This window comes from Rhinoderma darwinii, chromosome 5 (assembly GCF_050947455.1).
Source record: "Rhinoderma darwinii isolate aRhiDar2 chromosome 5, aRhiDar2.hap1, whole genome shotgun sequence".
NCBI classification, from domain to species: domain Eukaryota; kingdom Metazoa; phylum Chordata; class Amphibia; order Anura; family Rhinodermatidae; genus Rhinoderma; species Rhinoderma darwinii.
In genome coordinates this window covers 52,544,690-52,569,069 of record NC_134691.1, presented here as the reverse complement: position 1 = coordinate 52,569,069, position 24,380 = coordinate 52,544,690, and the positions used below count along the sequence as shown (strand labels likewise).

The window sequence follows — 24,380 nt, the reverse complement described above, 5'->3', positions numbered from 1 at the left end:
GTCGAGGTGAAAGAAGAAGCAGGCGTGTTTGATTTAAACATGCTCGAACCTTTGTTCCAATGGAAGATAAGTTTCTGCCAGAGGTGTCTCGTAGCAACTTCTTCCCCTCTACCCATTGAAATAAATATGCACGCTTGCCCGAGATTGGGGGAGATGACTGAACGCTCATTTGACGGACAGCTGGCAGCTATATTATGTGTCACCTTTACTGTGACAGAAAAAAGCAGCCTGATGAGAGCTACTGGTAGTGTCAGCCAGAAACTGAAGCTAAAAGAGGTCAAACAGCTGAACCTACAACAGAATGACCGCACATAATAACTGCTGGAGCACAGGCAAGTCTTTTTCAGCGTGAGTAACTAAATGTTTATTTGAAGTGGGGATTGATCTATAACTTCATAATATATTATATTACCCACTTCTTGCATTGCAACCAGTAAATATACCTCTCTGTCCCCATTGCTAACTAGTATTCCACCATTAAGCAACTCAGGTGTGGACCGTTGTCATGTAAAATCCATATACCGGTCTCTTTTCCAGTGTATACAATTTTCTTCCTGTTATCCTCCGCTCCCATTGATCTTCCGAAGTACTCTCTGCTTATACAGACAGTACTTCGGCAATTTTCGGCTGCACTCGTCTCTCCCATGACATCATCTCCAGATCAGAGGTTCTGAGCAGTCTCTGAAGCTACGTTCTAAAAGATCCTCTCTGTAGATGTCAGCGAAGTGTGTGTGCCCGATGCCGCCCGCAATGGATGCTGAGGGCACTGGCAGATGCTGTAGTGTGATCCCACCCCTGAGCCAGGCAGCAGCACTGATTTTGAATGATACAAATGCCGGTGTGTATCTTGTAGTTATTAGATGCGTTTGGTAAATGAGACCAGCATAAGGTCTCATACACACTTTCATGTGTTTACTCTATACTCTCTAAATGATGGAGTAGGTGCAGAATACAGAGTCAATGTCATGCTATGGAGGTTTTCACAGCTACAATATTTTGAGTTAATGTTTTTCGCACACTAAAATGTTTCAATACAGAGCATGTTCCTATCGGATGCCGTGTTAGGCTATGTTCACACCTGTGTCGGGGCTTTCCGCTGTTCTGCTCCTTCAGAGGAACAGAACAAGGAAAATACTGTTCTGTTGCACCACGGACATCACTAGCGGCCAACGGAACCCATTGACTTTAATGGATTCTGTCGGGGGCTCTGGTTGTACCGGAAACAATAGCGCAGCATGCTGCACTATTGCTTATGGTAATCTCGGCCGGATCTGCGATGGAGACCCCTAACGGAGGCTCCAATGCTGATGTGGCCAAGGCCTTATACAATGTATTCCCCATAGAAGCACTGTTTTAGGAAGAAACACAGTGCATAATACAGCATTTGTACGTAGAGCACAATAGGATTATTACAGGTGGTGACACACAAGTCTGAATGATGCATAAGACTCTATCTTGAACTGCTGGTAATACCGGATTTTAAATACATTATTTTAAGAACTAAATTTATCTTTCTTAGTATTAGCCTTGTACCCGGAACCCAAAGAGGAACAATCTACCCTCCACTGATGATTGTAGAATATGCAGATGTACAAATACAAAACCCAGACAACCAGATTGTACAGGTACAGATAGCATGTCACGTCTAAATGCATCCTAATGGGGAATATGATAGGCATTATTGAAATCACAAGATACTTTGAGACTTTGATATGGTGATTGGTTAATTGGAATGCTTTTCCCTCCCTGAACATATTTATAACTCTTCCAAATAAGTCTCTGTTCACACATGTTTGTACAGCACTCCAAGGTCCGAAGCAAGCAAAAAAAAAAAAAAACGTGGTGACCAATGCAAAAAAGTGATGGAATACAACACTCACTTGATAGATGCAATTATATGATTAATCCAGACAGATCTGTCATATTCATCATGTGTAACAGCTCCCAGCATGCCCTGACAGCTGACATACTGGGGGTTGTAGTTTCAAGCACTGGAGAGCTCAGCTTAGAGAACAAAGCCTTAGATCCTAATTTACATGATGTTATTTTTGTTCCAGGTTTCATTTTCAGTGCAGTATGAAATGAATCAGTCAGACTCTCTCGTCCAGACAAATGTAAGTGATCGGTTATTACTTGCTTGAGCGTCTTTCATTCTTTTGAGACATAATATAATTGTCCCTAATTTCGCAGGTGGCATTGGGGGTGCTGGGTGGTCTGGCTGTGTTGTGGTCCCTTCTAAAAACAGCTGCCTGGAAAAGGAGAATTGGTAGTCAAGTGATTGACTTGCAGGTAATATAGATAAAAAATTATTAGTTTGGTTTTGTAATCTGGAATCTTAGTAAACTTTCTATTACAGTATACGTTCGGTATAATACCAGCAAAAGTTAGGCACTCGACTGAAGAGACCCTTTTTTTAGCATGACGTACTTTTCATAGTAATTGGTTTTCTTGAGCATTACATAATGTCTAGTGCACTATGTACTATACAATATATGTAGAAAGTAGAACACTTAAAGGGGACGGTCCCTATTAACATCTTGGGTCCATTGCGCTGGACATCTTAAGTGTTAAAAGTTTTTACATATTGCATATAACTTTTATTACTTGACATCTGTAGTCCGTAGGAAAATATTGAGCTGTGTGCACTGCCATTTTCAAATAAATATTCATTTTATATAGGTTTACTTTTATTTCCACTTTAAACATAGCTTCATTTTCATTTTCAGACTGTTATTCAGTTTCTGATTTTATATGCCGGTGTTTTGGCCAATGTGTTCTTTGCTGTGACTGTGGGAACTGGATTTTACTGGCTGCTGTTATTCAAAGTAAGTGTTTGGTTTTTTTAATGACTGTTTTTTTTTTTCCGGGTAATAAAGTGTCGCTTATTCCCATGTAGAATAATGCTGCTTTTTGCAGTTGCTCTACATATAAAAGCAAACGAAGGAAGAAAAAAGGAGGATCCTATAGGGCGCTGCTGCGTGGTTGTGGTGGAAAGTCAATGAAAAAATAGAAGATATATAATAATTATATAATAATTATTTATTGAACAATAGATGGCTACGCGTTTCAACACTGAACTAGTGTCTTCCTCAGGCCATATGGCCTGAGGAAGACACTAGTTCAGTGTTGAAACGCGTAGCCATCTATTGTTCAATAAATAATTATTATATAATTATTATATATCTTCTATTTTTTCATTGACTTTCCACCACAACCACGCAGCAGCGCCCTATAGGATCCTCCTTTTTTCTTCCTTCGTTTGCTTCAATTAGCGGTGACCATTCGTTTTCACCGGTTTTGGATCCTGGCAGCAGCACAGTGGAGTTATATATTGCCTTTACCTACTACTACGTGGTGAGCATATTAACTACGTTCTACATTTATTTTTAGTCTGATTGACCTGCACTATGTGGCGCCGTGCCTTTTGCTTCTTTATCTACATATAAAAGGTGCTCGACCAAGTAGTCCAGTCCTGAGCAGACGCTAAGCAAACATTTAGAATGAAAAAATATCTCGATCCAGCTCTGGGTTTAAAAGGAAATATTTTCCACTTTATTGAAAATAGTTTAAAAATTGTAGCAAGCACAGAGGGGTGGATGCATAGACCCGACGCGTTTCAAACTATTCGCTCGTTCTTATTCATGGAATAATATTACATGCTTGATCATGGGCAGATGCAACACTGCAGTGGTAGAGGCTTCTTGCCCCAGAGTAAACATCTTAAAGGGTATGTCCATTTTCGCAACCTATTTTTTTTCTTTATTACATGGGACCTGTCAGCTTCCCTGACAGGTCTGTTTTAGTAAATACTTGTATTCCCCAAGATATAACTATCCTGGAGCATCTTTGCTTAGAACTCTATGCTGTGCTCTTCCTCCTCGAAATTTATAAATAAATTGCCAACTTGGTGTTACCATTCCCCCGGTTATTGAGTTGTGTCCCTGCACAGTCTCCATTTCCAACTAGTGGTGAAAGTATCTGAACTTGTAGTTACACACCCCATTGACAGGAAGAATGGTAACATCAAGTTGCAAAAAATGCAGAATTTAAAAAAAAAAAAAATGATTTTTCTGCAATGTTTTATCATAGGGAATACAAGTATGTACTAAGACAGACATGTCAGGTGAACTGATGGGTCCCCTTTAAAGGGGTTATCCAGGATTTCAAAATCGATGGCCTATTGCGCAGCTGCTACGAAAGTAACGGCGTGTACAAGTACGAACACATATGAAACTGAGGGTAAACAATAAAAAGGCTATAGTGCTCTTACGAGCGTTCTTTTCAAAAAGCTGATCGGCGTTGGTGCTGAGAGTTGGACTCCCACCAATCTAATATTGATGGCCTATCCTAAGGATCAAATCCTGGAAAACCCCTTTAATGCATCTAAAATAAAATAAAAAAAATTAAGCAACTTTGCAAATAGCATTGATTGAAAATTTCCTTTCATTTTTGTATCTACAGCTCCTGTGAAGGCTTATGTGTCCCCATGGTAACAGACTGCAAACAAACCCTGTGTAGTGTGATTCTTCAGCTGTACAGTCTTCCAAATATCCCCTACTTCTTGCTAAAATACGGAATGTTAGTAAGAAGTGGAGACAGATGGAAGGAAGCGTGACTGCCTATAAGACCAGACCAGACTAACCAGGGTTTATTTGTAGTCTGTTACCATGAGGATGCATAGATTTTCATTCAAGACTATCTGCAACGTTGCTTTATTTTTCATTTTAGATGTAATACAACAATGCCCAAAAAATTCTTGCAAAGGGGGCTCTGTATATACTGCAGTGTAAATAGTACATACAATATACAAAAAAAGATAATTACTGACAGGTTTCCTCTAGATACATGGTTGATTTCTACTTTCGATTTACACTGTGTGTGTGTGTGTGTGTGTGTGTGTGTGTGTGTGTGTGTGTGTGTGTGTGTGTGTGTGTGTGCATATATATATATAATTATATATTATATTTATTTATATAAAACATATATCTCATGTGTGAATATTTGTGAATTTACAGGGCCAGCAGCATGTGTCTGTCCTTCTGCCTCTACCTGATGATGAAAATACCTTCATAACTTATGTAGCATGTGCTTTTGCTCTGAAGGTATGTAACCTTTTCTATTCAGCATTGTTACTCTATGGCTGTTTAGTGGACATTGTACAATAGTTAGACATGCTGGAAAAAAAGAGAATTGGGATCGCCTAAATGTCTGAATAGTCAATGTAGGCTGCGCCACTGTTTTTGTATTTTTAAAACATATATTTTTATTGCGAACATACAAAAGTGGGAAATCAAGTACAAGATTACATCATCTTGTGAGTAACAAAGCAATCCTCTACATTTTCACAATGGTCATAAGGCAATGGTGATGTTAGACAAAACAAGTGATATGACAGGTCTATTAACCCTACTTTTGCCAAGGTAGTCACGTAGATGTACAAATGTCAATGAATCCACATTAGCAAATTCGACAAAAACTTTAACTAAACTGGAGCTTTGTGGAGCTATATAAGTACTAAAGAGAGTATGTTAAATGTGTCATATATGAAAAAATGTGTCATATATTGAAAGCTGAAGAGTGATAGCGCGCGCACACTCTCCTCGTTCTTGCTGTAACACTGTCCATATCTGATTGGACAGTGTCACAGCCATAGTAACACGCCCCCTTGCCAGTACACGCCCCATTGACATTTCAGGAGGTTATTTTAAATATCGGGAGCCAAATATAACGGCACAGAAAAAAAATGAAAAGTGCCCCAGTGTTTGTGCAGCCCCCCCATTACATGCCTCGCTCAGCTGCACATGTATGGGGAGGTGAAAGGTTCTCTTTAAGTAATTCCGATGTAGTGAAGTGATATGTGAGAAACGGCTTCCATTTCCCAAAAAATGTCTTACCTTGTGAATCATTGTTATTTAAGTTGCCGCCTCTATGTAGATAGAACAATTTCCTCATCCCTTGAATTACTAAATTGTGGTCCGGGATATCTGCTAGCAGCCAATTTTGAAGGACTCATTGCTTTGCTACCATAATATGGCATGTGCTATGGAAGGCAGGTGTGTCGCCTCCGCATCATCTAGTTCTCCAGCATGTTTCACATGAAAGAGGACATCCATTGGACCCAGGATCCCCCTACAGCTACTCACTTGTTGCAATAAGGAAGTGACCCCTCTTCAAAATATTTGTATGTTTGGGCAGGCCCAGAAGCCATGATACATATCTGTTTGAGTAGCATTGCATCCAGGATAGGAGGTTTTCCTATCGGGTTTGGCTATTGAAGGGGGCAAAGTAAACGCATAAATTGCCTGATAAATGGGTTTCCCACCACTTCTCGTTAGTTATATGGGCACGAAAATCTACCAACCCCATTTCAATATGTTTTTCTATATCTGGCATACTGACTGAACAGTGTTTCCCATGTCTTAAAGGCCTGTTTGGGGGACATATTAAGTATCAATGGTCGTAGGATGCTGTACAGAAGGGATATGGATCTCCCATGAGCGCCCATGAACCATGAATCAAACAAATTAGATGGTATTTCACTGGCAATAACAATGAGTTTGCTACAGGTTTTTTTTATGTGAGTCCCACTAACAAAGAAAAATGTATCATACTCTGTACAGAAATAAGTAATAAATTGTACTGCCTGCCCAAACCATGAGTGGGTCAAACACCAGCTTGAGTGCAGGCACAATGTCCTGTATTGAGATAATTATGTTCCATTGTGTCTACTTTTGGGTCCTTGCTTAACCCCTTAATAACTAGGTGCCATCTTATCGGGCTTTAATATGGAGGAACGTATCGATCAGAGCTGTAGATAGATTATAGGGCGCCGCAGTGCCGGCCCAGATGCCTGCCCTTAACCAGAACTGTTCTTTAGCACAACTCTGTAAGAGTTACTCTAATGCCCCCAATGACCTATTGAGAAAAACTATTTCTAAATACTTTTAGAAATAAATAGAAAAGCATACTAGTAAAATGTCCTGTTGGAATGACCCTAAACCCCACATGTTATACATCCAAATAAACAGCAGATGAGAACGAGCGCTAATTTAAATTCAATATAATGGTCTCTTTACTTGATTTAAAGAAGACATTTTATTTATTTTTATATTTTTTCACATGTAGCCAGGTAATCTCCATTTTAACATTTTCATGTGTGAAACTAACTTGTCTGCTGGAATTCTGGCTTGTTCATATTGTGGGGAATGTTGTATTTTTTGCATTGTCCCACATGTACTCTTCTGAACGATTAGTGTTCTTTTGTTGTTGCTTTCGAGAATATGTCTTTATCAGAAAGGACCTTAAAATAAATTGGCGCAGATTGATGAGACTGGTGGTTGATCGGCACTCATTTGCTCCATTCACAAGGAGCAATGTTCAGTTCTGTATGGGGACGAGGCATCATTACTACAATCGTTCGTCCCCATATATTTCGGGTATGTCGGCAGATGTGCTAGCGACCATTTTTTTTTGCCCCATAAATGAGCAGATCCACTCGTTCATCGGCTGATGATTGAGAACCAGCATTTATTTGAACGTACATTTGCCAGATCATTGGCATGTGTAAAAGGGCCTTTAGACACTTGGGTGGTCACATGATGTCTCGCTGCCGGGACCTCTCAACTGTAATCTGTGGAATCCGGCAGCAGGTTCACATTGAAATCATTGGGCTGTCGTGTGTAATGCATGGACATATTGGGTCCTCCGGTGCGAAAGCGAAATCCTAGCTTAGAATTCCTATCTCTTTAATGTCCGGTTGAGTACCCTGTGGCTAAATTATTGAGCATTTTCTCCTAAGATCATTAGTATGTACTAGCCCATGAGTTGTCCTCAGCTGTCAAATTACTAATAACTATTCAGCTATTTATTCGTTTTATTTATATATATATATATATATATATATATATATATATATATATATATATATATACAGTGAAGGAAATAAGTATTTGATCCCTTGCTGATTTTGTAAGTTTGCCCACTGTCAAAGTCATGAACAGTCTAGAATTTTTAGATAGATTATATAAAAAAAACACAGAAAATCACATTGTCAAAATTATATATATTTATTTGCATTGTGCACAGAGAAATAAGTATTTGATCCCCTCCCAACCATTAAGAGTTCAGCCTCCTCCAGACCAGTTACACGCTCCAAATCAACTTGGTGCCTGCATTAAAGACAGCTGTCTGTAAATGGTCACCTGTATAAAAGACTCCTGTCCACAGACTCAATTAATCAGTCTGACTCTAACCTCTACAACATGGGCAAGACCAAAGAGCTTTCTAAGGATGTCAGGGACAAGATCATAGACCTGCACAAGGCTGGAATGGGCTACAAAACCATAAGTAAGACGCTGGGTGAGAAGGAGACAACTGTTGGTGCAATAGTAAGAAAATGGAAGACATACAAAATGACTGTCAATCGACATCGATCTGGGGCTCCATGCAAAATCTCACCTCGTGGGGTATCCTTGATCCTGAGGAAGGTGAGAGCTCAGCCGAAAACTACACGGGGGGAACTTGTTAATGATCTCAAGGCAGCTGGGACCACAGTCACCAAGAAAACCATTGGTAACACATTACGCCGTAATGGATTAAAATCCTGCAGTGCCAGCAAGGTCCCCCTGCTCAAAAAGGCACATGTACAGGCCCGTCTGAAGTTTGCAAATGAACATCTGGATGATTCTGGGAGTGATTGGGAGAAGGTGCTGTGGTCAGATGAGACTAAAATTAAGCTCTTTGGCATTAACTCAACTCGCCGTGTTTGGAGGAAGAGAAATGCTGCCTTTGACCGAAAGAACACCGTCACCACTGTCAAGCATGGAGGTGGAAACATTATGTTTTGGGGGTGTTTCTCTGCTAAGGGCACAGGACTACTTCACCGCATCAATGGGAGAATGGATGCAGCCATGTACCGTCAAATCCTGAGTGACAACCTCCTTACCTCCACCAGGACATTAAAAATGGCTCGTAGCTGGGTCTTCCAGCACGACAATGACCCGAAACATACAGCCAAGGCAACAAAGGAGTGGCTCAAAAAGAAGCACATTAAGGTCATGGAGTGGCCTAGCCAGTCTCCAGACCTTAATCCCATCGAAAACTTATGGAGGGAGCTGAAGACCCGAGTTGCCAAGCGACAACCTCGAAATCTTAATGATTTACAGATGATCTGCAAAGAGGAGTGGGCCAAAATTCCATCTAACATGTGTGCAAACCTCCTCATCAACTACAAAAAACGTCTGACTGCTGTGCTTGCCAACAAGGGTCTTGCCACCAAGTATTAAGTCTTGTTTGCCAAAGGGATCAAATACTTATTTCTCTGTGCACAATGCAAATAAATATATATAATTTTGACTATGTGATTTTCTGTTTTTTTTAAATATAATCTATCTCTCACTGGTAAAATTAAATTAGCCTAAAAATTCTAGACCGTTCATGTCTTTGACAGTTGGCAAACTTACAAAATCAGCAAGGGATCAAATACTTATTTCCTTCACTGTATATATACATATTGTTGTATAACTAGGGAGGTTTGCGGTTTAGGAGCCTGAGAACGCTGAGGGGCTACACATGTTGAAGCTGTAATGGCTGACATTTTACTTGTTACTCAGAAAGACTCAAAGACTTATTGATGACTTATTTTATGGGAAATGCACTTTAAAGGGGTAGACTAAAAAAATTATCACCTGTCGTCCCCCCCTCCCACTCTGTATCTGAGCTGTATAACCTCCTACTGAATAATCACTCTGATGAGCTCCCCCCGTTTTCTAAGGTTTGGGAGAAGGAACTGGCTCTGGTGCTTTCAGTTTGCTCATAAGGCGCACATAGCAAACAAGGCGCAGGAGTCCTCATTTAAAATCATCTTGAGATGGTATAGGGTTCCAACCTTGTTCCATCGTTGGTATGTGAATGTACCCGATACCTGCTGGAGGTGCAGGACGGGAGAGGGGACAATGACACATTTGGCGGGAATGCCCGACAGTAAAAAGCTTCTGGACTCAAATTCTTTCATTAGTTACCGAATCTACGGGTATTTCTATGCCGAATACACCTGAAGCCTTCCTTCTTTTTATGATACCAACTGGCTTCTCAAAATACAAAAGGTCATTGGCGAGCTTCCTCCTCCAGGCAGCTAAAACTGTTATCCCTAGCGGATGGAAGAGTTCTGACCCTCCAACCTTAGGGGAATGGTACACAGAGGTGGCTCACCTTTACAGAATGGAGGACCTCATAGCCAACACTCCTGAATTGAGGGAAAAGTTTGTCCGTACTTGGGAATCTTGGATTGAGTTTCAGTATTCTGAGAAATTATGGGCACTAACGCTTTAGTATCCGATTGAGTCGGCTCCTGGGAGGCGTGCAAGCATGTCGCTGAGCTTGATCTCTTCTCCGGGGCCCTTTTTCCTTTTACATTGCCCCAAGACATGAGGGTCCATCTTTCTCCGCCATTATATGCCACTACAAATTTCTTCTTCTAACTTGTTAATAATGTTCTCAGTTTTCTAGGAATATGTTGAAATACGACGCTGTGACTTCCTTTCCTTCCTTCCCTCCCCTATTACCTGTTTTCCCCACCCTTTCTTTCACCAGGCAAATATTTTATGTCTCAACGAAACACTGTTTCATCCTATAAATGCCAGGTGATCCTCACCTGAATGTCTGTTATGTTTTATATTGAAAAAATGAATGAAACATTGAATTTGGAAAAAAGATGATCACCTATCCAAAGCATGGGTGATATTTTTCTGATCACTGATGGCCCCACTGCTGGGACCCCAACCCACCGTGAGAAACCCCCAGGTCCTACTTTACTGCACCCCCTGCAGTGAGGAGGAGCTTGAGTGGAGCAACCATCGAGCATGCTCCCTCCGTTCCAAACAATGTCTATGTGACTGACAGAAACCGCCAAATGCTGTACTCCTCTGTTTTTGTAATTTTCCTAGACTTTGAAAGTAGCGACAGTGCACATGCTCAACCGCTGCTCCATTCAATGTCCTCCTCACTGTGGTCACGCAGTGAGGAAGAACAGAGGGTTTGAGACCCCCATTCTTGCAATCGGCGGGGCCCTCAGAGGTCAGAAAATTATCACCTATCCTGTGGATAAGAGATAATTTTTTTATTCTGGAGCCTTGTAAGCAACAGAGATTGGCTGTGTTCATATATGGGGAGGGAAAGCCTTATTATGAGAGAATTTAAAAAAAATTGGGGTATGAAACCTAGGTATATTTTTTCATTATCATAACCATTCATTATAACACAATGATTTGTATGCATTCATTATACTGACTCGTATTCTGTATCTTATTATGTTTATGTAAAATTTATTTCAGACACTGCAGTTCCTGCACACCCTCTTCTCACAGCTTTCTATGCATATTTTCTTTATTGACTGGGAGAGACCAAAAAACAAACCATTAAAATCTGAAGGTAAGCACCGTAGCCTTATCATCATCATCATCATCATCATCCTCATCATCCGGAAAGCGATCCAAATCATGTGTTGTGGTTTCTTAGAAATAAAATTGTTCGTACATTCTTATAGATCAAAGGAATTTTTAGGACCTTTCTATTTTAAAAGCTACAAATAAAAAGTCAACTATTTTTACAATTTCTATTTACTAATACATCCTTGTAATGTTATCATTGTGTTTAAGGCCCTGAATACATGGTGGAAGTTTAGCGGCAGGTTCCGCCGTAAAATTCGGCCTCCCATTCATTTCAATCGGAGTCGGATTCTTCTTTTCCCCCGCTAGCTCATTTTTTTGATCTTCGGGCTGATTCTGCCCGAACCTCCTATTGAAGTCAATGGGAGGAGAAAACTTCCTGCCAACAGCAGGAATAATTCCTCGGCAGATTTTGTGGCGGGTCCTGCCACGCAAAATCCGCCATGTGAACAGGCCCTAAAGGTTGTTGTTGCTGAATTGTTGTGGGGATAGCAGACATGGTTTGTATTTTGTTATCTTGACAGGTGTTCCAAAAAGTAGCATATTTCCAGTGAGTATTTGGAGGACATACTTTATAGCAAATGAATGGAATGAAATCCAGGCTGTGCGCAAGATCAATCCCCTCTTTCAAGTTCTTGTTGTCCTCTTCTTTCTTGAGGTATATGTTTATACATGTTCACTTTATTTGGAACTTGCATAAAATTTTATTTCTATAGTAGAGTTAAAAAGTTAAAGCAAACCTGTCTGCATGCACCGCTTCTAGACGCATGCTTGACATTTCTATGCGCGTCACCATGTATTGCATGTTTACTGGGCCAGATCAAGATTGGTAGAGTGGCCGCTGGGCAAAACAATTGTTCTAAAAGTCTCATATAATGCCCGGATAACTAAAAATGAACATTAGATAATTGTCAGCAGATTCTTACGTCTTACAGAAAATTACGTTTTTCAATCGTCGCATTCCAAGAGCTATAACTTTTTTATTTTTGCGTCGACTTAGCTGTATAAGGTCTTGTTTTTTGCAGGACAAGTTGTATTTTTTAATAGCACCATTTTGAGGTACATATTATTTATTGATTAACTTTTATTAACTTTTTTTTGGGGGGGAATAGAAAAAAAATCTGAAATTTCGCTACTCTTTTTTGCGTCCTAAATCTACGCCGTTTACCGTGTGTTATAAATAACACAATAACTTTATTCAGCGGGTTGTTACGATTGCAACGATACCAAATTTGTATAGATTTTGTATGTTTTACTACCTTTACACAGTAAAAACGCTTTTTTTTCTAAATGATTTGTTTTTGTGTCTCCATATTTGAAGAGCCGTAACATTTTTATTTTTTCGCCGATGTGGTTGTATGAGGGCTTTTTTTTTGCGGGACGACTTGTAGTTTTTATTGGTACCATTTTGGAGTAGATGCGACTTTTTGATCACTTTTTATCACATTTTTTTAAAAACAGTATTCACAGAAAACAGCAATTTTTCCATAGTTTTTTATTAATTTTTTTTACGGCGTTCACCTTGCGGGTTAAGTAATGTAATAGATTTATAGTCGGGGTCGTTACGGACGCGGCGATACCAAATATGTGTAACTTTTTAACTTTATTTTTTTTTTTTAATAGTAAAGCATTTTGTAAGGGGAAAAGCTGTGTTTTTCATTTTTTTCACATTTTTTTTTTAAATTAACTTTATTAAACTTTTTTTCACTTTTTTACTAGTCCCATTAGGGGACTATAATATGCGATTCTCCGATCGCTATTATAATACACTGCAATACTTCTGTATTTCAGTGTATTATGCCTGTCCGTTTAACACGGACAGGCATCTGCTAGGTCATGCCTGCGGCATGATCTAGCAGGCATTCACTCCAGGCAGACCTGGGGGCCTTTATTAGGCCCCCGACTGCCATTAGAGACACAGACACTCGGCGATCGTATCGCCGGGTGTCGGTGGGGGAGAGAGGGAGCTCCCTCCCTCTCTCCAAAACCACTCAGATGCGGTGCTCGCTATTGAGCACCGCATCTGAGGGGTTAAACGGGTGAGATCGATACTAATATCGATCTCACACGGCAGAGCAGGGACGCCCCCAGCCCTCAGCTGCCTCTAGCAGCTGAGAGCAGGGAGATCTGACAGTTCCCTGCTCTGTTTACTTATTCCGATGCCGCGACGTAAAAAGTCTATGGCATCGGAATAAGGCCCGTTAGTGACCGACGTAGAAACACGATGGGCCGGTCACTAACGGGTTAATCAGCAGATAACCAGACGTAGCTCCTTATCCCCATCTCCCTATGGCAATAAACATGTATGTCTGAACGCCAGATTCCTCTTTAGTTAGTAGTGCAGCCAGGAAAACTAGAGCTCTGAGCCCTAATAATTAATATGAGTAAAAGCTGCATATTGCCCTCTGCCACATATGAAGATATTTATATTGTTTGACGTTAAGTTTAACTCTTTTCAGACAAGTGTAAGTTAAGGCCTGGAGGGATTTGGGTGGTGGAGGCCTCTGGGCAATGTCTCCTTTTGCCCCAGCTAATTCGCCTCACACGCCCATCTTTATTCTATAGAATAGAGGCAAAGAATATTAACTACATGATTCTTTAATAACCTGACCATTATTGTGATCTACAAAGAGCAAGAATCATCCCCTAGAATACGAGTTCACCCCTGTAGTAACGTTTCTCTAATAACATTTTGATACTCAGATTGTCGGCTTTGAGAATCTAGCATTGCGGGACTCTTCTTCCAGTCTCTCCCGGGACGTCCAGGATTATGTAGCTCCATGGAGCCGAATCTTGCGTTATGGCGTGGCTACTGCCTTGTGGCTTGCTATTGGGGGTTTACAGGTATGAGCTTGCGGTGAAGGAAATCTTTACCTTACAAAATGAGACATTTGTAACTCGTGCATTCAACAAATGTTTATGTATTTTCAGATTCTCTTCTTCTCTGGAATTTATGAGAGATTTGTGGAAGACAAAATCCGACAGTTTGTTGATTTGTGTTCCATGAGTAATGTAAGTTACTCTAGTTTATTAGTTATTATTTATTTTATGGCTATCTATGATCTCATGCCAATATCTGTTCAGTTTGAGAAAAACTTTGCTTACGTTCCTTACAGAATAAAATATAAATTCCTGTTTCCACTCAAGCACTTATTTTCTGTTTGGGTATTCCAAGTCTAATTTCTTTAAAATCTTTCTGCTTGACCCTTTAGAAGAATGAAGTATAGAGTTATTAGTCCTACAGGTTTCTGATCTCCTTGTGTTGAGCATTTCCTGAGACTTTCAGTATCAAGCGTCCTGATTGAGCATCATTTGGCTTATGTGGAAATCCGGCTCTGCTCATCCGTTTGCGATGTACATTTGGCGTACACGCCGATCTGCCCAGAGACTATCTTTAGCTAAACATCATTTTAAAGAGTGTTCTTTTAACCTGTTGGCCAGTTTACCTTTTTTGTAGCTGTATTAAAAGCATAGTTAACTAAGCTTTATAATACATGGCGATCCTGCAAAACAAACGTATACCGCACAAAAGGCTTTTTAAAAAAATAAATAATGGCAGATGTATGTATAGGTGAATAGTTGTGTAAATGTGTAAAACCCTTAATGCAGTGTGAACAGAGATTTAGCTGATAATCTTTGTTTTCTTCTGGTGGTTTAGTTGCTTTTAGTCAAAAATGCTATCATTTCTGCAATGGAAAGGAGGTCTCCATGCCCTGACTTCCTAGTGAGTTTCCAGAGGACCTGTGTTTATACTGCTGCAAACCTGAAGTATAGCTGCAGTGTAAAGCATGAGGGAGGGGCAGAGCAGCAGCCTGAGCCTCTGATAAGTTATGAGAAGAATTTTAGACTACCATTACATAGTTTAGCTAAACTATTATAGTTCCTATATGATAGGTCACTTATTCAAGTGGTCTACTTGTGGGTACCATCGTTACCACCACCACCTCCTCCCCCCCCCCCCCCACTCTCTCTCTTGAACATCACCTGGGACTAGTGGTGTATTTGGCTTTTTGTGTGTACCTTATTAATTGGGAAAGGAGCATAAGCAAAGTGATATTTTTGACTAGGATAAAGCTGAATTTATGAACGGCCACAGTCCCATTAGAATACACTTCAGTGCATGACATTATTCAATAACTCAAAATATTTATTTCAATTTTCCAGATCTCTGTGTTCATACTGTCACACAGATGCTATGGATACTACATTCACGGCCGATCAGTCCATGGACACTCGGATACAAACATGGAGGAGATGAATTCGAATTTAAAGAGAGAAGCGGTAATTATTTTGCGCTTTTATACCACAGCATATAAAATAATGATGACTTCAGGGGCATGTTAGTAGAATTAAACTCCATTGCAGGGTCTACAACCAAGCGTTCATCTTCTAGAAATAAACCTATTCGCACCCCTGAATCTGGAGGTTCTCAAAACTCAAGATATATTAAAGTAGTGATCATGGGGGCAGATGTTTTTCTGTATGGTAATATAGTTTCACAGGGGTTGTGAGCTTATGGAGGTCATAAAGGGGGGCCCCTGCTCAGGACACATTGCTCTATAAGCTATAAAAATGGCAGCTTCCTCTGCATGTCACCTGTTTATCTGAATGGGCGCCTTATAATACTACATTTCCCTTAAGTGGAAGCACGGCGCTAGAGAGTGATCAGCTGATTGATTGGGCGCCCACCATCTTATGAAAGGTTGTTCAGATTAGAGAACCCCTTTAAAGAAGTCTTTTAAAAACGTTTATTCTTTGATGATACTCCAATGCCAATAACCATCCTCCATTCTTGCTTATTGGTACTTGATACAACTGAAGCAATGATTACTTGAACCATTGTGGAGCAAGAGTCTTATTAGTGACCCATTAGGATTATCCAATAACATATATAATTGGTATCATACTCCCCAGAGTCTCTCCCATGTGTTTTCAGATGCTCTCTGCAAAGGTGATAGGATCTTCCTCCAATCTCCATAAGTCCCTATTGGGACGTTGAATACTTGACATCTGAAGTCCACCAATAAATGGATCTCCATGTTCTTTCTTGCTGCCAGGACAGGCTTCTATCCTGCACGACCATGAAGGGTTCTTTGATAGCACATGGTCTTCTCTGTATCAATATTCCCTCACTATGAGATTGTGGCGTTCTCAACAATTGGGTGCAAATGTTGATACACGAGACAGCTAAGTTATATTTATTTTTATTGACTTCACAACTGGCTCAGTACGAAAGCTAAATGGCCAATGTGTGCGGCCCTCCTTCCCATCCTTCCCTTTCTTATCCTTGCAATATTTTGTCTGTCTATGTATTGTGTTTATCTGTATTTTCCCCCTTGTATTTGTCATTCTTTTTTCCATGTAATTTTTTACTTGGGAAGCTGTTGGTAATTTTTGGGATGTTGCACATGGTTGGCAATTGTTATACCTTTGAATGTTTTTATATGCTTATATATATATTTATTTATTTATGAATAACTATTACACATCTGCATTCTTTCTTTTTTTGACACTTTTTCTTTTTGATATGTAAACGTTTTTGTGAACAAAAAAAAATGTAATTGGAATTTTTACTTCTCTAATTTAGGAGAATATGTGCAGCCAAAGAGGACTACAACCAAACACAGATATTCAGACATTTCAGATCTCTATTTCCAGCCGGACCAGGACACAGTTTGATCGGATCAATGATAATTTCATAAAGGTTGGTATGACAGAATATTTCTACAAATGAGGAGATTTTTATTTGCAACAAACCATTTATTTTTTTAAATCTTTTTTTCATTTCAGAATCATGGGCCCTCTCGGTTTTTACATAGTTCTTCAGCTATTTCAGAACAGAGCACAAAAGCCTATCACACCATGAATAAATTCCTTAGTTCCTTCATTGATCATGTATGTATCATATCTTAATAGTTATAAACATATATACAGTGAAGCTTCTTTGAGACAACAACCCAAAATGGTCTTCTAGAGGGGTAGACCTCTCACAGAAGATGGCTAGTATATATAGTATATGATGGAATGGAAAATCTGTCATAGGAAATCCAGCCTAGATAAAGGGTGTTCTTTTGGAAATGTGTCTCTGTACATATTCATGTTGCTGTAGATTATGCAACATTTAATTGAGTCTAAAACTACAATTTCTTCAAAATACCATACAATAAAAAAACATTTTCCTTCTAAATATCACTCGGACACTCGCCTATTGGGACAAAACCTATAAAATGGAGTCTAGCACACGAAAGATGAATAAAACAATGAAAGTTTATTGAATCAATTAAAATAAACAAATAAGTGACAGAGATGATTTACCACAAGGAAAAATGGACAACCAGAGCACAAGATGTAAAAGGCGGCTCTGTGTAAATAGGCTCAAGCACAACAGTGGCAATAAATATATAGTTAAGAAGTAATATGCAGTCAGCCCACTCGCCTATTGGGAGGACAGGTGTCCCATGACCCTTATTTGTCAGTTTACGCATGCCACTCTGCCCGTGGAAGTCAACCTCGGCGCTTTTCCCATGGCAGCGCTAAGTTAGACTTCAATGGAGAGGACTGCGCGTCCACCTCTCCATTGACATTAACTATGTGAAGAGCAGCCACCCTGAATCCTTGAGCAGAGGTCATGGGACCCCTATTCTCCCTATAGGTGAGGGTCCCAAAGGTGGGGCCAACACCTATTGAGCATTTATGGCATATCCTGTTCATAACCCATAAATGTTTATGTTGGGGATACCCCAAGAATTTGCAGTGGCTTTTAAAAATGCTGTCTGATGTGGACAATTGCGTGTCACATTGGAGGTCCCACCACTATCAGGTGGACGTGGGGAATTTGCTTGTGGGAGATGAAGGTAACGTTTGATGCAACTCTTTGGTTGATACAGCAGAGTTCTCAGGCCTCTGTTCATTTAACATGTCCTTATAGATTTGAGGATAGATAGAAGAAAGGCTTGTCTAAAGCAGACAGACCCTTTTATTCTTACACCTACAATTCTAAGGTATTCTAATCCTTGAGATCACGTATGGTGTGAAAGCACTGACCACTTTTCTCATAAAGAACTATATCTATACGTGCTCAATAGAAAGTCTATGAGCCAATACACCAACTGCTCGGCTTTCCAAGAAAAGCCGATCAGAAACTAAGCGGCTCATTGCTCACTCGAGCGCTTCTGCCGCTTTGTTTTATAGATTGTGGGGGTCTCAGTCCTTAGACCCCCACCGATCAAAACTTATGACATGTCAGAAGTTTTTTGAAAGTTTTGTTACCGTTTAATTACCTGGATGATTGTGAGAAAATCACATTTCTTTGTAGCCACTAAAACCAATAAATCCTTTGATATTAAAATGATAACTGTTAGAACAGTACTCACAAATAGCTGAAGTAGTCAAAACTGAAGAGGAGATCTCATCTATTTCTCTTTTCTGTGCTTATTACAGGCTTTTAAAGACATGGATTACTTTGTAAAAGACAAGCTTCTCCTGGAACGAATACTCGGCATGGAATTTATGGAGCCAATGGAGAGAAGTATCTTTTACAATGGTATTGAATTTTATTCATTGCATGTAAGGGATAAGGAGTAGGGCAGCGTAGAAGCCCCTAGAGTGCAGCTGCCTCCTCCATCTAGGACGTGGCCCCACCAACTTGATACCAGTGCGATGACAAAGTGGCATATTTCTGATTGTTGCTATTCTGTGGCTATCACGATTATATAAGCACTATGGATAGTACTATTACATGCACATGATAAATGGTATACATGTGCATTGTCCCTGATGCAATTACATGAGCACTGTGACAGCTCTTTAGGCACTGAAGCGGATGATATTATTTGGGAACTAATAAAACTTAAACTATTATAACGATAGTGATCTAATTTGTCACACTTGTATGGACAGTAATATGTCTGGTAAAATTATATGGGCGCTAATATGGCTGGTATAATATGGCTGTACGGCTCTGTTCACGCGACAGGGTCTGAGTGTCGACCGTTTTGGTCCGTTTTTCTCGGACGTTTTGTTTTTCCCTGTCCGTTTTAAAAACGAATGACTTTAATTTCTACATTTTCTTCCACCCACTTCCCTCTGTAGATAATGCTACACCCTGCCGTCTGTAGATACTACCACATTGCCCCTGTAGGTAGTGCCACACAGCCCCCCTTGCAGGTAGTGCAGCACAGCCCCCCTTGCAGGTAGTGCCGCACAGCCCCCCTTGCAGGTAGTGCCGCACAGCCCCCTTGTAGGTAGTGCCCCACAGACCCCCTTGGAGGTAGTTCCACACAGACCCCCTTGGAGGTAGTGCCACTCAGCCCCCCTGTAGGTAATGCCACACAGCCCCCCTGTAGGTAGTGCCACACAGCACCTTTGTACATAGCCACTCCCCATAGATGGCAACCTCCCCTACCTTTATGGGACAGCTCCAGGAGAAGTCCCTAACTTCACTGTCCATATATGGACAGTGAAGTCAGGGACTTCTCCTGGATCGGAATCACCGGCCATAGCGCCGGGGATTCCGCTTCAGAAGTCCCTGACGTCACTGTCCATATATGTACATTGAAGTCAGGGACTTCTCCTTGGAGCGGAATCTCCGGCCACAGCTTCGGCCAAAGCTGTGGCCAGGATTAGGGATTCAGCCCCTACAGGGAGCCAAAAATACCCTCCTCCTCCTCACATGCACTTCGCACTGTGAGGAGAAGAGAGCGAGCGGCAGAATGCACGCCCGCCACTCGGATCACTTCCAAGTGACAGACGTGCTTTACACTTCTATGGGAGCCGTGTGACCGGGAGAACGGACCAAAATAGGGAATGTTCCATTTTTTGACGGCCCGGCTTACCGTCAAAAATCGTCCATGTGAATAGCCCCATTTTGGGTTTATTGTTCCTATTGCGGCCGTGTGACAAATCCCCGTTGTTTAAATAGGGCCTTCGTATTATATTGGTCGTAGAAACACTGTTTGTAGGCTTGCTTTGGGTGCCAAATGAGATTGTCCTTCCCCCTGATCCATTGTCTTCCACTCTCTTAAGTGATTTGATGTGGTTTGCTAACATGTAGCATCTGAAATTTTTAAAGGAGTTGTCCATGACCAGATAACTGATGACCTATCCACAGGATAGGTAATCAGTATATGATTGGTGAGGGTCCCACACCCAGACCCTGCACCGATCAGCTGCCTCCAGGCGCCAGCTGTTTTGAAGGGCATTCAGTAGTTGGAGCCAGAAGCAGATGGCTCCGACCACTGCATAGTTGCCATTCACTTGAATAGGAGCAGTACTGCAGCTTGGGAACTATTCCGTGATCGGAGCCATCTGCTCCCGGCATGGAGGCAGCAGGAGCAGCTCATCGGTGTGGCGTCTGGGTGTTGGACCCCCACCTAGCATATACTGATGACCTATCCTGTGGATAGGTCATCAGTTGTCTGGTCGTGGATAACCCCTTTAAATGTCTTTTAGAGAGAGTAGAGAATAGCTGTGGCGATCTTTAAATCCTCCAACTTTTATTGTCCAATGAATAACTTCCTATTGTCTGCCAGATTATACATTTTTGTGCAAAATGTAACCTGTTGGTCATGATTGATGTGCATGCACTTCAAATTTCAAAGGAGACCTACCAGTAGAGGTTAGTTTACAGTGTGAAATTTATTTAATTCTTCTGTGCTGAAAACACTTGAAATTACAGGTGCAAAGCCTAAGGCTGCACTGTGAGATTCTGGTGACATTTCCTGTTCTGATTTCTGTCTGAACAATCCGCCTCAATGTTTACACCTATATGACACTATTTAAGCCTGGTAGGATGTAGATATTGATGTGGATGGAGATTTGTACTCCGCACAAGATTTCCATGACAACACTACACCAGACAAAAAATGAGAACAAGAAATGACATCACAGGTTTTTAGGCCTAACTTCAAATAATTATATATGAGAAAAGAAATCCATTGCATTATTAATGTACACTGGAAGGACCGTCTATAAATATACACTGGTAGATCTCCTTTAAGGTGACAAAGGGTGTAACTAGGGATGTCACGATACCAGAATTTGGACTTCGATACTGATACTTAGTTTAGTATTGTGATTTCAATACCAATTCGATACTTTGCCAACAGTAATAAAAAAAAAAGTTCTTTTGTTTCCTGATGTGAGGCGTGAGGTGTTATTGAATTTTGAATGTGCCTCACATTAATAGTAATTAACCCCATCATGTTTCTCAGTCAAAATGGGTTAATATGTAAGGTACATGATGGGGTTAATTACTATTAATGTGAGGCACATGGAGGTTAAATTCATCACACCTTGTGCACCAAAATAAGTGAAAGAAAGCAGTTTTTATTTTATTTTTTTACAGCGTACACATCATAAATGATGCAAAAAAATTGTTGTGCAGGTTATTACGGCCGCGCCAATACCGAATATGTGTATATTTTATGTATTGAGACTTATTTTAATGTTTATTGCAAAAAAGGTGAATGTGTATTTTTTTAATTTAATATTACTTTATGTTTAAATCTTTATTTTTAAACTTTAATGTACTGGCATATATCTATATCCCAGTACATTAGCCTGTGTACGGATAGTACACAGACAGTTGTTAGGATATACCTAGGTATGCCCTAACAACAGGAAATATGGTAAGACAGCCCTGGGGTCCTTCAATGGACCCTGGGCTGTCTGCCCATATATGGTATGTCCCTCAATCGCGTCACAGGGATTCCTTCTTCTCACTTCCTCTTGAATGCTGCGTTCGGCTTTGATCGCAGCATTCAGGAGAATAGCGGTGGAGATGAGAGGTTTCTCTGATCTCCGCCGTTATAGAGCGGGGCTGCGGCTGTGTAATACAGCCATTGCCCCGCTCCTGACAGTAAGTGCGCGCGCGGTCAGCCTGAGGAGATGCGGCCGGCACTGCACTAATGAGCAGCGGTTCAGGCACTGAGGACAGAATATGGGGGTGTTTTGCAGTGCGCCCGCCATGTTCGGTCTTCAGTGTCGCCGCTCATTAGTGCAGTGCTGGCTGCATCACCTCATGCTGACCGCGCGCACTTGTCAGGACTCCGGAGCGGGACAATGGCTATATTACACATGTATTACACAGCCGCAGCCTCGCTCTCATACATTCATGAGTTACTATACTGAGCTGTGCACAGCTCAGTATCGAAATACATGAAATAATGGTATCGAACCGTTTGGGATGCAAAGTATCGAAACAGTATCGAAGTTTCGATGCATCGTGCATTCCTAGGTGTAACCAATATTTTTTACACACAATCATTATAGTTTCTATAATAACATAACCACTAGACTATAAGCAGGCTACCAACCCAAATATGTTCTGTTCCGTTTTCCCATTGGTGAATGACCGTGTTGTCTTTCTCTGTAGATGAAAATCATTCTTTCAGTGACGTCCTCTTCTATGGTCATGAATCGACACTCTTTATCTTTGACGCTCTCTTTTTCTGTGTGGTTGATATCGTATCACAAAGCTTTGTTCTGGCTGCTCTTATGACCTATCTGCAACAAGAAGTAAGTCCACTTTTTTATAAGATCGTAAAGTTCTAGATATTCGTGTTGCTAATGTTTTCTGTTTTAATCGTTTTTTCTTTCAGTGTTTTCGGCGTATTCGTGGTGCTGTGGGGCAGAAGAATTTGGCATCCAAAACTCTTATAGATGAAAGATTCTTGATTTAAAGCGCACCTGATTTCTTTTAACAAAAAATTCTAAATCGTCATGCTTCTCAGTACCCGATTACTGTTATGACACTCCACCCGCATTTTAGTGCTTTTAAAATACTTTTTCGCCCGGTTTCTGTTGCCCTACTAATCTCTCTTTATATAAACGGCCAGTACAACGCTCCTGTGACACATGTAAGTTCTCTTCTTAGTCCTGCTCTCTCATATAATCGTTTCAGTAGCTGCTTGTGTCTCTGTCAACTTTGTTATAGCTATTTTCCATTTCAGCAAGCCAGCGTTCTCGTTTCCTAAACTATTTTCTACATATCCTCGTCTTTCTCTCCAGCGTATCGTTCTTATAATCTGCTTTACCACCATGTAAGCGCTAATGCTGGGGTATCACATCTCACTACAAATGTGTATTTTGCTGCAAATCTTCACGATTTACAGCAAAATGGCAAGGTTTTGCCAAAAAACACATTTTGAGCGCAACGTGGGAACCCAGCATTCGTGCTTACATGCAGCTTTTTCGTTATTATTGAGAGATACTTGCAGCAAACCTTAGACAGCATTGAGCAAAGAGCACATGGAGTCCAAGAAGTGCAGTGACATCACTGGTGGTAAAGCAGATTATAAGAACGATACACTGGAGAGAAAGTGGAAGGTATGTATGAAATAGATTGAGAAACAAGAACGCTGGCTTGCTGAAAAAGAAAATCGCTATAACAAAGCCGACAGAGACACAGGCCGCTACTGCAACTATGACAGAATTTGCATGACAACCAGGGGTGGACAGCGGATTACAGGAAGGGAGGGCAGTCACTTCATACAGACTTTGCAAGGATAGAATATAAATTTTTACTTATAATCTGGTGACAGAGCCTCTTTAAGTGCCCTATCTCCTACATACTCTGATCGGCGCTGGAATGTAGATAACAGCAGTGGTTTTCATTTTGAAAAACGATCATTTTTGAGCAAGTTATGAGCAATTTTAGATTTCGTTTCTTAATGCCCAACTGGGCGTGTTTTTACTTTTGACCAAGTGGGTGTTGTACAGAGGAGTGTATGAGGCTGACCAATCAGTGACCAATCAGCCTCATACACTTCGCATTGTTCCAGCCCAGCTTCTTTCACTGCACAATCTCACTGTGCTGTGGATCATGCTGGGCTGGAACAATGCGAAGTGTATGTCACTGATTGATCACTGATTGGTCAGCCTCATACACTTCTGTACAACACCCACTTGGTCAAAGTAAAAACACGCCCAGTTGGG

The 24,380-nt window shown here is 40.7% G+C and overlaps 1 protein-coding gene across 2 annotated transcripts in view; it reads left to right on the top strand.

Moving 5' to 3' along the window:
* Positions 1 to 23,753, top strand: part of TMEM67 (transmembrane protein 67) — a 49,227-nt gene extending 25,474 nt beyond the window's left edge. For both annotated transcript variants that reach the window (XM_075825964.1, XM_075825965.1), the window contains 15 exons: positions 1,520 to 1,625; positions 2,058 to 2,114; positions 2,191 to 2,289; positions 2,727 to 2,825; positions 5,016 to 5,102; positions 11,331 to 11,427; positions 11,969 to 12,102; positions 14,148 to 14,288; positions 14,376 to 14,456; positions 15,609 to 15,725; positions 17,032 to 17,148; positions 17,235 to 17,339; positions 18,885 to 18,987; positions 22,819 to 22,961; positions 23,045 to 23,753. In XM_075825964.1, the coding sequence (XP_075682079.1) occupies positions 1,520 to 1,625; positions 2,058 to 2,114; positions 2,191 to 2,289; positions 2,727 to 2,825; positions 5,016 to 5,102; positions 11,331 to 11,427; positions 11,969 to 12,102; positions 14,148 to 14,288; positions 14,376 to 14,456; positions 15,609 to 15,725; positions 17,032 to 17,148; positions 17,235 to 17,339; positions 18,885 to 18,987; positions 22,819 to 22,961; positions 23,045 to 23,125 (1,567 nt within the window). In that variant the 3' untranslated portion in view covers positions 23,126 to 23,753. The remainder of the gene's footprint in view (positions 1 to 1,519; positions 1,626 to 2,057; positions 2,115 to 2,190; positions 2,290 to 2,726; positions 2,826 to 5,015; positions 5,103 to 11,330; positions 11,428 to 11,968; positions 12,103 to 14,147; positions 14,289 to 14,375; positions 14,457 to 15,608; positions 15,726 to 17,031; positions 17,149 to 17,234; positions 17,340 to 18,884; positions 18,988 to 22,818; positions 22,962 to 23,044) is intronic.
* The last annotated feature ends 627 nt before the right edge of the window (positions 23,754 to 24,380 follow it).